The following is a 13,518-nucleotide window of genomic DNA, read 5'->3' as shown; positions in this document are numbered from 1 at the left end:
AGCAGAATGAAAAGTTCTGTTCCAAAATGCAGTAAGGAAACACATCTACCCTTGGGAGCTCATAGTCGGGTTAGACAAGATAGACGAATAATATCAAAAAATATGGATGTTCCCGTTTTATAAGCAAGAGACTGAGTTATAAGAGAATGAAAGGCTTGTTTCAAATTCCACTGAAGTCTTATTGAGTTAAATGAACCATAGGTTGACTTAAGGTCACATTGGAAGCTGGTAACTGAATTAAAGATGTAAACTAGGACTCCTAAATGTCTGTCCCATTAACCATAAGGTCATCATTCCCTCTGCATTCCCTACAAAGAATAAATATAGTTTTCCAACAATTGTTTGCTGCTCCCACATCAGCAGTCTATAATTAAAGTTACTGTTATTTGTTAAAATTCAGATTCAGTTTCCTTCCCCACAGCCCTTTCATCCCCAAACTAAATGTCAGAGTCAGCAATTAAGAATTATGCAAGTCTGTTGAAAAGTGAACTTTGAAAGGCTTCAACCTGGTTTTTTGGACAGTCTTTTTGCTCAAGTCCTGTACCTAATGGTGCTGTTACTACATCACCCAACAAAGTACATTGGCTTTGCAAAAAGCTGCAAATCTACAAAGAAAACAGACTCAGGCTTCAGCCAGACTTTCAGCTTTTGGAACTGCTGCTGAACAAGCTGGTATGCATTTGAAGTCTGATCCTGAAAGATGCTGAGTGCCTCTGACAGCTCATAAGCTCAATGACATTTGAAAGCACCAGTCCCCTAGGAAATGGGAATGGCTGCTTTGTGCTGGTATTCTCACAATTGCCTGCCCACACCAGCAACCAGTGCCATAGGAAAATAAACAGAGATATCATGGTGAAGTCCACTCAATGTTTCACTACAGCAGAATTCAGCATTATAAGGAGATTATCTGATGTTTCTCCTGAAAGAAATGAAATGAGAGGACTGGGAATGTGTCACTGGAGGATCTCTTATGTGTGAAGAAGTTGAAGGTTCATACTGAGAGAGATTATTCTGATAAAATGGAATCTAAAATGTTTTTGCATCACTGCATTTCTGAAATGTACCCTTTTCCTGGTGCCATTATTAATATATCTGCAAGTAGCTCTTTCCAACCTCATTATTTCCACTCCTTCAGAAATAATGGATTCAGTTTGACCTTAACTATGATAAATTATTTCTAGAGCACAAGAGAAGCATTCTCTTATTGCCCTATTGATTTTGATAATAACTATATTAGAGTGTTTAGCTTCACTGTTTTTGAAAAAGCTCTGCCACTTCACCCTTGGTGAGCCAATAAGTCTTTGACACCAGGTATGAACTCCATGTGTATTCTTTTAACACACATGCTACCTTGCTGTAAGCTGGATTTGTGTTTGAAAAATAGTTAAGGATATATTACTTGCACCTTTTTTTTTTGTTTGTTTATTCTGTAAATGAACCACTGGAGTAATTTCTAATATGACATCTAACTTGATTTGGAGTGGATGGCTGCTTTTGCATACAAACAGGTATTTGCATATAAATAAGAGAAGAGAGCCCAGGGATTTGTGTATTGAAGAGTGTTGCTGATTGTTTTGTTTTGTTTGTTGTTTTTTTTTTTTAATTAAGGTATTCCTTTGTATAGAAAGCTAGATTACTTACAGTCCTTTTGTACTAATCTTTATATGGAGACGGTTGAAGACTGGAAGCAGTCGGATTGTTGCACAGTGAAGCTTACCAGTGTTGGTTTGCAATTTTCTGTAGCCGTGGTGAAGAACCCCCCAAACAACCTGTGGATCATTGCAGCGGTGCTGGCTCCCATTGCTGTGGTCACAGTCATCATCATCATCATCACAGCAGTGCTGTGCAGGAAGAACAAGAACGACTTCAAGCCGGACACCATGATGAACCTGCCTCAGAGAGCGAAGGTGAGCGACCGATCGCGGGATCCAAAGACGTCCGTTTGCTCCCTGAGGTTGTAACGGTTTCTCTGATAGATGTAGTTGAAGAATGTTTGGGATTGAAATGGTTGTTACTCACAGGTTGGGTCTTTGCACTTCTCCTCTGTCCTTGATACCGCTGGATCCTCAGGACTCATCAGCTTCCATCACAGCTCGTCCCTTGGGCGTAGGTCGCGGTGACAGGAGAGCCCTTACACAGCCATGTCAGGCACTGAGCCATTAGGGCTGAGGAGGCTTCACCCAGGGCAGTTGCTTCCTTCTCAAAGTTGAGGACGTGGGATATTATGTCTGGGGCTTATCAGCATCACATCTCCTGTAGGATCTCAAAACCTGCTCCTACCTGCTGCAGGTGGCAGCATCTGAAGCCCTGGGCTTTGGCAGCAGTTTGGACCTGGTCCCAACCAGAAATTCTCCCCTCAGATGCTAATCCAGAATAGACATTCTTTGGATTTTTTTTTTCTCCCACTGTTATTTTTCTCTTAGATATTTTGAACTTTTCAATTTATTTGTGGATATTGCCTGTTGGGTTCAAACAATTATGTTTTTCTCAAAGTTACTAACCCATATCAATTACAAGATGGGTTTTTTTCCCCAAAGCAAATGCATTTCCAGTTTGATTCTCTGTCTCTAACAGAACATGGCACAGAATACTGATTTGTCTCCACAGTGAAAAGTCTGCCTTCTCAATGCTGCTATTCAGTGGCTCTTGAACAGGGCCAACCAAAGGTAGGAGTTTTTAGCCCACGGAGCCTGTGTGTAAGGCATACTGTTCCTTTGCCCTTTTAGCTGACTTTGTTCTTCTCCATTGGCATGGGACTGAGATGATGAATTTTTTCTTTGGTTTCTTAATGCTACAGACAGCAGGATTATTGAGATTTCAGCTCTGTTGCTTCTGCTGAAAAATGTAGATTGGAGGGAGAGCTGAAGTAAGTCATGATGCGTGTGACAGCTCCCTTCTCCTTATCTTGGGTTCGTTGCAGATGGGTGCAGCTGGTGCCAGTTGGAAACAAGACATTTGTATCAAAAATGATGCAAAAAAAAGACATTTCCATTTTGGTTCCAGTGTGCTCATGTATTTATCCACTGCTATCCATCTAGTGTTTAGGCTAGATCTGCAGAAGTGAAACACAAACAAAAATTAATATCATTGCAGTGATATGTAACACCCCACTGAAGCCTCTATAATGCAAATTATGCTTCATTAGGGGCTGTTGCAAATACTATGCACCAGTTGATTCTTTTTATATATAGTCTTAATCCCAGCTAGAGGTAAAAATAAGACTAAGTTTGTATATTGCTTTGAACTGCCCATCTTTATGGGATGCTTTACAGCTGAAGAAGGTTGCTATTTAAAAAAGAAACCCCACTGCTGGTAGAAGCTACAGCACAGAAAAAAACCCTTGAAAGTAATTTAATATTTTAATCCACAGTTGGCATTCCAAAAAGAAAGAGAAAATGGGATTTTTGCTTTTCCTGAGAAATCAGATTTAATCAGGCTGTAAGATACACGGTCAGGTTAAAACCTGCTCAGTCAAGGTTACACTTGCATCAGCAGCCAATGTCATCAGATGGGAGCTGGATCTGCAGAACTACTGGTGCTGAGCTCCCAGCACCCACACTACACTCATTTCAGGAGGTTTTCCTGCAGATTTGCTCATATTTACAGCTGGAGTGCAGGAGTTCCACTTCTGGAGTGCATTTCCCCTTTATGGTTTATTTTGAGACTCCATAAAATTTAATTTAATTCATTATATGAGAAGTGATGCATTTCCAAATGAAAGCTAAATTGCTTCCTGTTTAGCTTCACAATGATGGCTCCATCAAAAAGGTTCAGCCACGTCTAGTTTAGAGTATATGCTGGTATATGGACTGTGGAAGATAAATTCTGCAGCGGGACTGGGAATGGACTGGTTTGGTCATTCCTGATTTCAGCATCTTTACTTAAAGGAAGGCTAAGAAACATATTTTGGGAAGATAATGAGATAAGGTCATTTTAAAAAGAACAATTTTAGTTTAATTTTTAATCCCAATCTGAGGGATAGTGGTAGTTGCTTGAACTGTAATTGCCACGTTTCATGCAGTTTGGCAATACAAATAGCTGATGAGCACATATCCATATCACATTTAAAATGAATATGTTGTATTTCATGGCTCAGGAAAGTGCCTGAGACTGCTGATTAATGCTGACTCTGCTCTAAGTGGAGTCACAGTGGAGTGATCTTTAGTTTAAGCAGCAGCTTTAGTATTTTGTTTCTGTGTGTCCGAGATTTGCTGCCGAATCACTGGAGCAATTTTTCGATACCTTTTGAATATCCAGCAAAAGCAAAGGAGGATATTACGAGATACCTGCCGCCTCGGATCTCAGGTGTTTTTGTTTTCAGTGGTGCTGTTTCATGTGCTCGGACTCCAGGAGTCCTGTTCCAAGGGGACTGGCAGAGCGGAGCTGCCTGCTCATCTCTGCAGTCCTGCTGCTGCTGGGAGCAGCGGGAGGCTGCGGGTCCTCCAGAGCAGAGCAGAGCTGACTCCCACGTCCCTCCAGACACTCCCACGTCCCTCCAGACGCTCCCTCCCCTGCAGCGGGACAGGGTGCTCCAACGCAGCACGGAGGGGTAATGGAACATTTAACATGAAATATCCTTGTGCAGCTGGGGGAGGTGATGGAGCATTAACAGCAGGGCTGCTGTGGTTGTGCCTGGTAATTAAGAATGCCTTTTTTTATTGTTGTTGTTGTTGTAGCAGACTGAAGGGTAAATAAATGAAGTTTACAAAGTGACCTCTCTTAGATAGTGTGGTTTATGGTATCTGTCTTGGGAATTGTGTTGCTGTTCTGCCTCAGCAGTCAGGGACATCTGGACTAAGTTGCAGGGGAAAGAGACTGTTACAATTTTTTTCAATTTTCTCTCCGGTTGTAAAATTAAAAGAAGTATAAATTCAAATTGATGGAATTCTGATGGGATTTTATTTTAATGTTATTTCGATGTTTTTATTTTAAGCAACTGTTTTACCTTAAGGTTTTGGATGGATGTTAACTTTTGCATCTCTTGCTTTTTAATTCACAGCATGCTTTTTTAAAGGCTGTAGTCTGATTTGTCACCTCTCCTTTTTTTTCAGACCATGAAAGAATAAGTTTGCAGGTAAACAGAGATAAGATCTGTAATCTAAGACCTGCAAACAAAAGCAAATAGTGCAACCAAGGGAAAACAATGGCTGTCAGTTTGATAAAGGACATGGAGAAAAAAAAAATCAGTGAAACTGTGTACCTGGGTATACCTATAGAGGGGAGGAGCTCATCATCCTTTTTTCTTTTTTCTTTTTTTTTTTGTTTCATTTCTTTCTCTTTTTTTTTTTAAATGTCTTTTTCATGATCATTACAAGGAAAAAACCTCCCAGAAACAACTCTCTACATTCACTCTGCCCTTTGCCAGGCAGTGTAATCTAATAGTCTCATCACTCATTTATTATTTCAAAAGCAATATTAAAATCCCAGTCCCTCGGTCTTTCTCAGTGTTTTGGTCCTATTGGACAGCTATTCTTGCAGTGCTTCAGCAGTGCCTGATCATGATTTAGTCTTGCCAGTTCCCTTCAGGGGTGGTAAAGCCATCTGCTCCTGTGGGCTTTCGCGGAGCGGGGTTCCAAGATCAAATTTTATTTAATGCAATATGTCCGCTGATGAGGATGGCTTTCTCAGCTCTTCCTTTATTGCATTTTGTTGCTAGACATGGTGGTAAGTAGAATTCAGATTAAAATAATCCTTCATTTTCTTCCTTTGGCAGATCCAAGCTGGGACACTGCAGAATTCTTTAGTAATTCTCGTGTTCTGCTGCTTCTGGTTTGGTTTGGTTATTTTTTTTGTTGGTTTGGTTTGGTTATTTTTTTTGTTGGTTTGGTTTGGTTTTGTTTTTATATAAGATATGAAGTGTAAGTTGAAACTTACTTCAGTCTTTCAAAGGCATGGAGGGTGAACTAACTGATTTAATTGCCTCTGTTTTTACCTTTTTTTGCAGAATATCTAGGAGGGTCTTAACTCTGGCACTCAATATCGATAATGACATTTAAAAACATTATTTTGGTTAACAATATTACTATCTAGCACATTGTGCAGTTCTTCCTAGCTGTCCTTCACAAAGCTTCTGTTTCCCCTTTCTTCATTCCCTTCCCTTTCTTCATTTCCTCCCTTTGCAGCTGCTTTGGTGGCTCTTTTGTGGTACCTTACCTTCAGGGGAGGGCAAGGAGAAGGCTCCCTCATGACTTACCATGGAGGGGTGATGGTGAATTGGCATTTCTCTGATATGTTGAGAGTTCTGTGTGGAGTTGTCTGCTCTCCCAAATCAGCATTAGCCCACTTAGTGACTCCTTAATGCACGGAAGCTCCTTTCACCAGAGGGGTGCTGAAATAAGGGAGCACATTAGAAATCATTAGCATCATTAGAAATCATTAGCCTCAGTTTGAACAGGAGATTGGGAATGCCATGCAGATCCCCATAAGCAAAAAGCACGTTTTATTATGTTTTAAAAAGTAGAAGGCAGCCCCATTATTTTCAGACTGAACTCACCTATGAAATGTATCTCTATTTATAGCAACAGATTTAGTAAGGGACACAACAAGAAAAAACGTTCTTTTCAGAGCTCATCCTTTTTTTCCTGTGCCATCAGCTAATTTTTTTCTCCTGCTGATTTTCTTCTGGAAGTAAAATATTCAATAATGACATGACAGGAACACGGAGAGACTAATCAGTCATGAACTAATTCCAGTGTGTTTCCTAAAGTATGTTTGAGGTTTAAAATCACAGCTACTCAACTTTGAAGTGTTTTGTAGTGCTTTTTTTAGCATTTTGTCAATAGTCTTTGTACTTCAGCAAGAGAATCCTTCCAGTTTTGGGTAAATTAATTCAATTTAGTGTAGCAAGAACACTTTTGTGTTTTGTGTTTTTTCCAGAAGTGGTCAGGAATTTCTTGGAGTGATTTATTTTTCATATTCTTCCCCCCCCCCCAAGAAAATGCAGGTTGTTTGTGGGTTTTCTTTGTTGTTGTTGTATTTTTCCCCTTCTCTTTTTCTTCCAATTGAAAATGAAGTTTGGAAAGTCAAGTTTTGCCTAAATGCTTTAATATTTCCATTGAGAGAATTCACCTTTGAGTGGCTGCCTTGCCCAGGAGGCACGTGTTAATTCTGTTTTTCCCTTGCAGAGGCAGCAGGGAAAGCCTGGATGGGCTTTGGGAAGAGGAGGCTGGGCACACACCCTCAGCTGCCTCACTGCAAGGCTCTGGTGAAATGCCACTTCCCAAGAGAAACAAGTGAAGTCAATCACATCCTTCCCAGCAGGCAATTGGCAAGCCAGGGGAAATATAGTTTCACTGATCTGAAAAAGATTCTTTTCTGGAAAATGTTGCCCATGAAACTTTGATGTGTGCCTTTTCTACTGTGTCTTGACTGGGAATAAATTACTCCCACCTTCTTTGGAAACACAAGGGTTTTGTCAGAGAAAGTTTTCTATATGGTCTTATTTCTTTTCCTCCTAATTTTTTTCTTCCATATCCTCATTCTTCCACTATCTGTCAAAGGAATTTCTGGAGGTGTTACAGCAGGGTAAGAAAGGTTAGCCAAGATCAATTTTATACTAATCATGTTTAAAATATGTGGAATGGAGATTTCATGAGAAATTGGTTTCTTGTTGGGCATTCACATGGTGATCTACATATTTTTTCCTGTCACTTATGTAATTAAAGAAGTTAAGGAGTAGTGAGAGATTTTATGTTGAAGTTGAAAATTTATATTAACATAACATGCTGGAAGTTTCTTTTATTTCTCCTTTTCTTTTATTTCTCCTATTCTTTTTGCAGCCAGTACAAGGCTTTGACTATGCCAAGCAACACTTGGGTCAGCAGGGAGCAGAAGATGAAGTTTTACCTGTAACTCAGGAGACTGTCATACTTCCACTTCCAGTCAGAGATGCTCCTGCCTCCCAGGAGAGAGAAATTACCCAGGATGGGAGCACCATCAAAACTGCCAAATCCAATGAAACAAGGAAAAGGTACTGACTGGCATCTTTCCACAGAGGGGTGGAATAGGGTACATGCTGCTGGTTTCTGTAAGGTTTGGCACCCAGGCTGAGTGTGTGGCAGATGGTTCCTCCATGATGTACCCTTGGTATAACACTGGTCTGCCCTGGATATGTCAAATTGCTGCAAAATATGAGGTAAACCAAAGTGAAACCTTCACAGGTTGTACATTCATAGAGGAGGTGAAGGGGAAGTGGCTTTCATGTTCAAGAGATGAGCCCAAATGAGACATGGGACCAAAAGACAGGACTTTGGCCACTGTAAATTTCTGTAGCTGCACTGGTGGACTCGGTCACTCCAGAATTAGCCCCAGTGCAGAAGGGAAAACCCTAAACATCCACTAAATTATGGAAGACCTCTACATCCAAACCAGCTACAGCAGTACAAAACTTCTGAGAGTGTAAGAATAGACTAGAGAATGTCAGTGTCTAGGGTAAAGTGTCCCAGGTTTGCAGTCTCTTCATACAAAGTCTCTAAGGTTGTAGGATCACAGATTTAAGGTCCCCAGGAAGCTATCTGGCTTCTCTTCTTCTCTGCTGCAGGGTCAAACACCCCCCAACTCAAGTTTATCTACCTTATTTTAAAGTCTTTCACTGGTGGGATGATCACAGCCTCCTCCAGCAATCTGTTCTCTTCTGCCTTTCCTGTTAGGAAATTTTACCTTGTGTTTACCCTCAATCACCAACAGAATAGCTGAATAGAAGGTCATTATTTCTTGTCTCAGTCACCACAGGCGAGGAAAGAAGATTATCCCTTTATCCTGGCTGTTTTGCGTTCTTTGTGTCCATTTTTCCTTGACATTAAGTTAGAGTGGAACTGAAGAATGATACTGAAGTGAAGAGAGGAAAATAAAACTGTTAGGTAAACAGCTTGAATAGAGGTAACAGTTGTGTAATTCACTGGCATTACACAGTCCTTGTCTCTTGAAGGAACTTGACAGTATAAAAGAAGTGTATCTTGCTAGTGCAGAGAAATTCTATAGAAAACCAAATCTTCACAGCTGAGTCACCTCATCTTGTACCATGACATTTGTCCCTTTGGAGTAATGGAAAAGCTTGGAAAAATTGGCACAATGTTGCTGTGCACTGAGACAGGAGCACATCTGCAGCTGTGGGAGGTGTCAGCCGGCACCGTGTGGGGCTGGAGGAGCCAACACTGCTGCTCTTTACGGTGGGTAGACATCCCCACTGGTTATAAACTGAGGTTTTCCCTACAGAAAAATGGAGACAGAAGGATCCTGAGCTAGTTCCTGGTTTAGCACACTTCTTTGGCTAAGGCACCTGGAGCGTGGAAAGAGCTGTCTGCAGGGAGTACCAGTAGAGGAGAGCGAGCCAGCTGTGTTTGGATGTGAACTGTTATTCTGCCATTTAATGTCAGTGATGTGTTGTTCACGCTGTAAATCACTCAGACTTTGAGGGTTGGGTTTTATAGTTCATGTGAACCGAACAGCACTTGTCCCTTTCGAAGTCTTCCATCCTCTGATGAAATGACAAATGGAAGAGGACCACGACATCAGCAGCAGTTGCTGGTGCTGAACCACCAGAGGTTAAGTCTTTGCAGGAATTGCTCTTCAAAATGTTCTGAAGCCTCTCCATAGCCATGTGTAAATACACACAAAAAATATAAACCATCCCTATTAATTAATCCTCTAACAAAAGTGATTAAGCACTTCACTCAGTCCTTTGAATGAGCTCCAAAATCTCCCTCTACTTAATCTGGACCATTTTAAACAAACGTTGATAAGCAAACTTGATCCAGGAATTCACAGGAAAGTTACTCTCATTATAAAATATGTTCAACCTTGCTGCCCTTCTAAGCAAATAACTAAGAGTTAGTTTTTCCTCCTTCAGGATGATTACTTGAGTAAGTGAGAACATGCAGAATTTTAGTATTTTTCTTTCCCAGGAGCTGTGTCTGGGGTTGGAATAAAACGGTTTCTGAAGATGAAGAAATATTTCTTGACCTTTATATATTTGCTCTTTCATCCAGGCTACTTTGCAGCCTGGATGAGTCAATTTAAATCAGACTGCCATGAAGTGGCTGGTAACTGATCAGAATATCTCCTCTGATATCACCATTGAAAGAAACCTCTCAGTTATGACAGCCACTTAAAAAGGATGAATATTTAGATTAGTGGCAGCAGAAATCATTGCGCAAGATATCCATGCTCTTCTGATTCTTTTCCGTGTTCCCAAATGGAGCAGATTTTCTTCAGGTGTTGGTCTGTCCTTAGATGAATTTTTTTACTGGGCTGGGATTATTCATTAGGTAGTGACAGGTTTATAGGGGAGAAATCCTTGCTTCACAAGAATATTGATTCTCAACAGAATTTCACTAGAAGATCCTCAGGCTGGACTGAGCTGGGCTGCATGCTGAGTTCTGATAGAGCCCTGTAGCTGGAAAGAGCCTGTCTCAAATTGTATTTCCACCTATGCTATCTTCAAAAGAGAGTCCCCAAGAATTGCTTTTCTGATATTTGTCCCTTACTGTTCTGACCACAGTAAATGCTTTCTACTTACACCAGGCAGGGTGGTCAGAACTGGAGGTAAATGAATGTTTCAAGCTGAAGACTGAAACATTCATTTATTATATTGCCATAGTATTGGCAATGATTTGCAGGATGATTTTGACCGTTGTTTTGCTTTACTACCATTTTCTAGATATAAAGCCACTATGACAGCAATAGAACTTGATTTGATTTTTTTTTTTCTCTGTAAATGACAGTCTTTGTGACTAAGTCCATTTCTTTTTTTTCTCCAATGCAACCTCTTTACATCACCCTGTCAGTGGCTGTGACAATTCAGTGGTAGATTGCAGATAGGTGTGTGAATAACTGCACAGGTCCAGTGAATAGTTTTCATTCCCTTTGTGGCAAGTTTCACATGTAAAAACAATGTGACCACATGTCTGGATGTGGACTAGCACCAAATATACCATTTTCTACTTTGGCTTCCTTTTCCCAGCTTGTGCATTAGGATTTGAGTAATTTACCCATCCCAGAAAGAAGTTCTGATGAGAGTTTGCTCCCAGTGCAGCCCAGAGCCATACTGCTGGTTTCTGTTCCTGCTCCTTGCTGGGACTTAACACACCGCTGTTCTGACCTGCCCTCCCTCCTCACCCTGGGCAGGGACCATTTTCAGGACAAGGACATGCAATGACTGAGTTAAAAAAACTCTTAGGAGTTTCAGTAAATAATGGTGCTGGTTAAACCAGGTTATGTGCCAAGAGGAGAAAAGGAGAATTTTCTTAACACATTGTGTGTGTGTATGTCTGAAGTGAGTGAGTGAATTTTGCATTATGGCTGACAACAGTTCAGTGTAAATGCAGGCTAAATAACAAAGGAACTGGTTTATCCATACATATAAAAGCAAAGGTCTACTTTATTTTAACCGGGTAAATGACATTGAATTGATAATGGGGGTTTTTTTGTCCTCTGCAGTGGCATTTCTGTCATTGTGGAGCTTTTGCATGAGAAGTAGTTGCATTCCAAGCCACTAAGATGCCCATCAGCCCTGAACTAATTGAGAAAGTCGTGTTCACCTCCCATCACTCTGCTCCTACCTCACTGTGTTTCTGTGTGCAGTTTATATTCTGTCTCCTTTTGGTACAAAGTCAGACTTGAAAACTCAGTGATGCAAACTGTGCAAATGAAATAACCTTGAAATGAGGTTTATAAGGAAGAACTCACATCCTGCCTTGTTGCTATGGTTACTTGCAGCCGGTCCCCAAGTCAGAATGGCTCCATCATCAGCAATGGGTCGGGAAAGCCCAGCTCTGGACGGAGCTCCCTCCAGAAAGTGATGGCACCTCAAAAAGTGACAAAAGAGGAAGGAAGGAAAAGAAATGGTGAGATGTGTTTGTTGATGAAAACTGCTTGTGGGAACCCACATGGGCAATAGCGATGTCAAAACCACCTTCTTGCACCCTCAGCAGTACTTTGGGCATACTGTGTGTGTAGCTGATCTGTTGGGTTTTTTCTTTCCCCTTTGCTGCTATAACTGTTTCTCAAGCTCCCATGAAACCATGCTTTTTGCTCTTTGTGTGGGCCTTTGCAAGTTTTCTTTTTTGTTTCCTTTCCTTTTTCTTTTTTCTTGAAATACCAGTAAACTAATGAAGATATGCTGCAGCTTAGTAGGTGGACAGGGTTTACAGCTTTTTTTATTGTGTAGAGCCCAAAGATGTTCATTTCCACTGCTGCTGTTGCTAAGCTGGCCCAGATCTGATGAAGACGAATTAATTAGGTAAAAATTAATTTGAGAAAGTGTGAAACATCCAGTGTTTTATCTTTTGTTCTCTAACCATCCTTAGCACAGCTGTTTGTTATTAACACTTAGTGGCATCACTTTTCGTGATGCACCCAGGATGTTACACTGGATGTTTCTTACAAAACTGGATGTTTCTTACAAAACCATCAAGCAAAACCTTGCTTGATGGTGGTGACCTTATGACTTGAGATATATCAGGAACACCTGATAAGAGTAGAATTTGACCCCTTTCTTCCTTGCTTTTCTTTTTTATGTCTCTCTGCTTATTTCTCCTGGGTTATAGCTTTGCTCCTGTAGCTATGAATAGAAAACAGTGGTTAACAGTTCTAAGTTTCAACGTGTTTAATTATTTTTCCAAATATAGCTCATTTTACAAGACAACAATGTTTATGGTTTCCAGAGTTAAAAGCTGTAATTTATGCTGTCTTTTTTCTTACCTACCCAGGGAAGGCAATATTCAAAACCGGTGCCAGGTGATGTTTACATGTGTAGGCAAAAAAATTTAGTGAAGGTACTTTTTGTTTTGTTTTGTTAGGTGTTAAATCTTCAAAGAAAATTAGTAAGAACTCAGGGTTTTTTGTTAAAGAATTGACTAAGACAGAATCCTTTCTTCTGATCTGGACTGTGGTACATTTCTAGAACGTACACATGCTACTTAAAGAAACTTTCAATGTAGTATAAAGAAATAGTGACCCTTTATTTTATATCTTAGTTTCATTAGAATTTTAGCTGCAACTTTATTTGATAGGAATAACCATGCATTTTTCAAATTATGCTGGAAAGCTAATAACTGCTTTGTTTACGTGTTTATTTTGCCCTCTCTCTTCTTTCTTCTGAAAAGAAAAAAACCTGAATAATGATGTTATTTAATAGCTAAAGGATTTCTAGTTCTAGGGCCCTAGGAAAAACAACTTTAGTGTATACTCCATTCATACTGTAGATTCTAACCATTTGTGCCTACTGCATGCTGGTAGTTTCCTCAAACAACCCTTTCAGAACAGCTTCTGAGAGGGAAGATATGGTCAGGGGAGATGAAATGACCTCCCCTTATCAGAATTATGGAGTTGACTTTGGAGTTGTGTGATCCCTGTTGAAGTTGAAGGCACCCATTAGTTCTCCTCACAGAGCCTACACTTTTTGTTCCCCGGTGCTGTGATTACAAGCACTGTTCTCGTCTCTGATAGTTTGTTCTTTTCACAGGGTTTTACCTTTATCCAGTGGGATTAGCATCCATATAATGTATTGGCTGTTTTCCC

At 40.4% G+C, this 13,518-nt stretch overlaps 1 protein-coding gene across 5 annotated transcripts in view; it reads left to right on the top strand.

Annotated features, from left to right (window-relative positions):
- KIAA1549L (KIAA1549 like) overlaps positions 1-13,518 on the top strand; it is a 129,132-nt gene that overhangs the window by 77,155 nt on the left and 38,459 nt on the right. For all 5 annotated transcript variants that reach the window (XM_017825030.1, XM_017825032.1, XM_017825028.1 and 2 more), the window contains 3 exons: positions 1,744-1,907; positions 7,779-7,969; positions 11,716-11,843. In XM_017825030.1, the coding sequence (XP_017680519.1) occupies positions 1,744-1,907; positions 7,779-7,969; positions 11,716-11,843 (483 nt within the window). The remainder of the gene's footprint in view (positions 1-1,743; positions 1,908-7,778; positions 7,970-11,715; positions 11,844-13,518) is intronic.

This window comes from Lepidothrix coronata, unplaced genomic scaffold, assembly GCF_001604755.1.
Source record: "Lepidothrix coronata isolate B3197 unplaced genomic scaffold, Lepidothrix_coronata-1.0 Scaffold115, whole genome shotgun sequence".
Taxonomy (NCBI): domain Eukaryota; kingdom Metazoa; phylum Chordata; class Aves; order Passeriformes; family Pipridae; genus Lepidothrix; species Lepidothrix coronata.
Note: the sequence above shows the minus strand (reverse complement) of the source record. Positions and strands in the feature narration are given on the sequence as shown.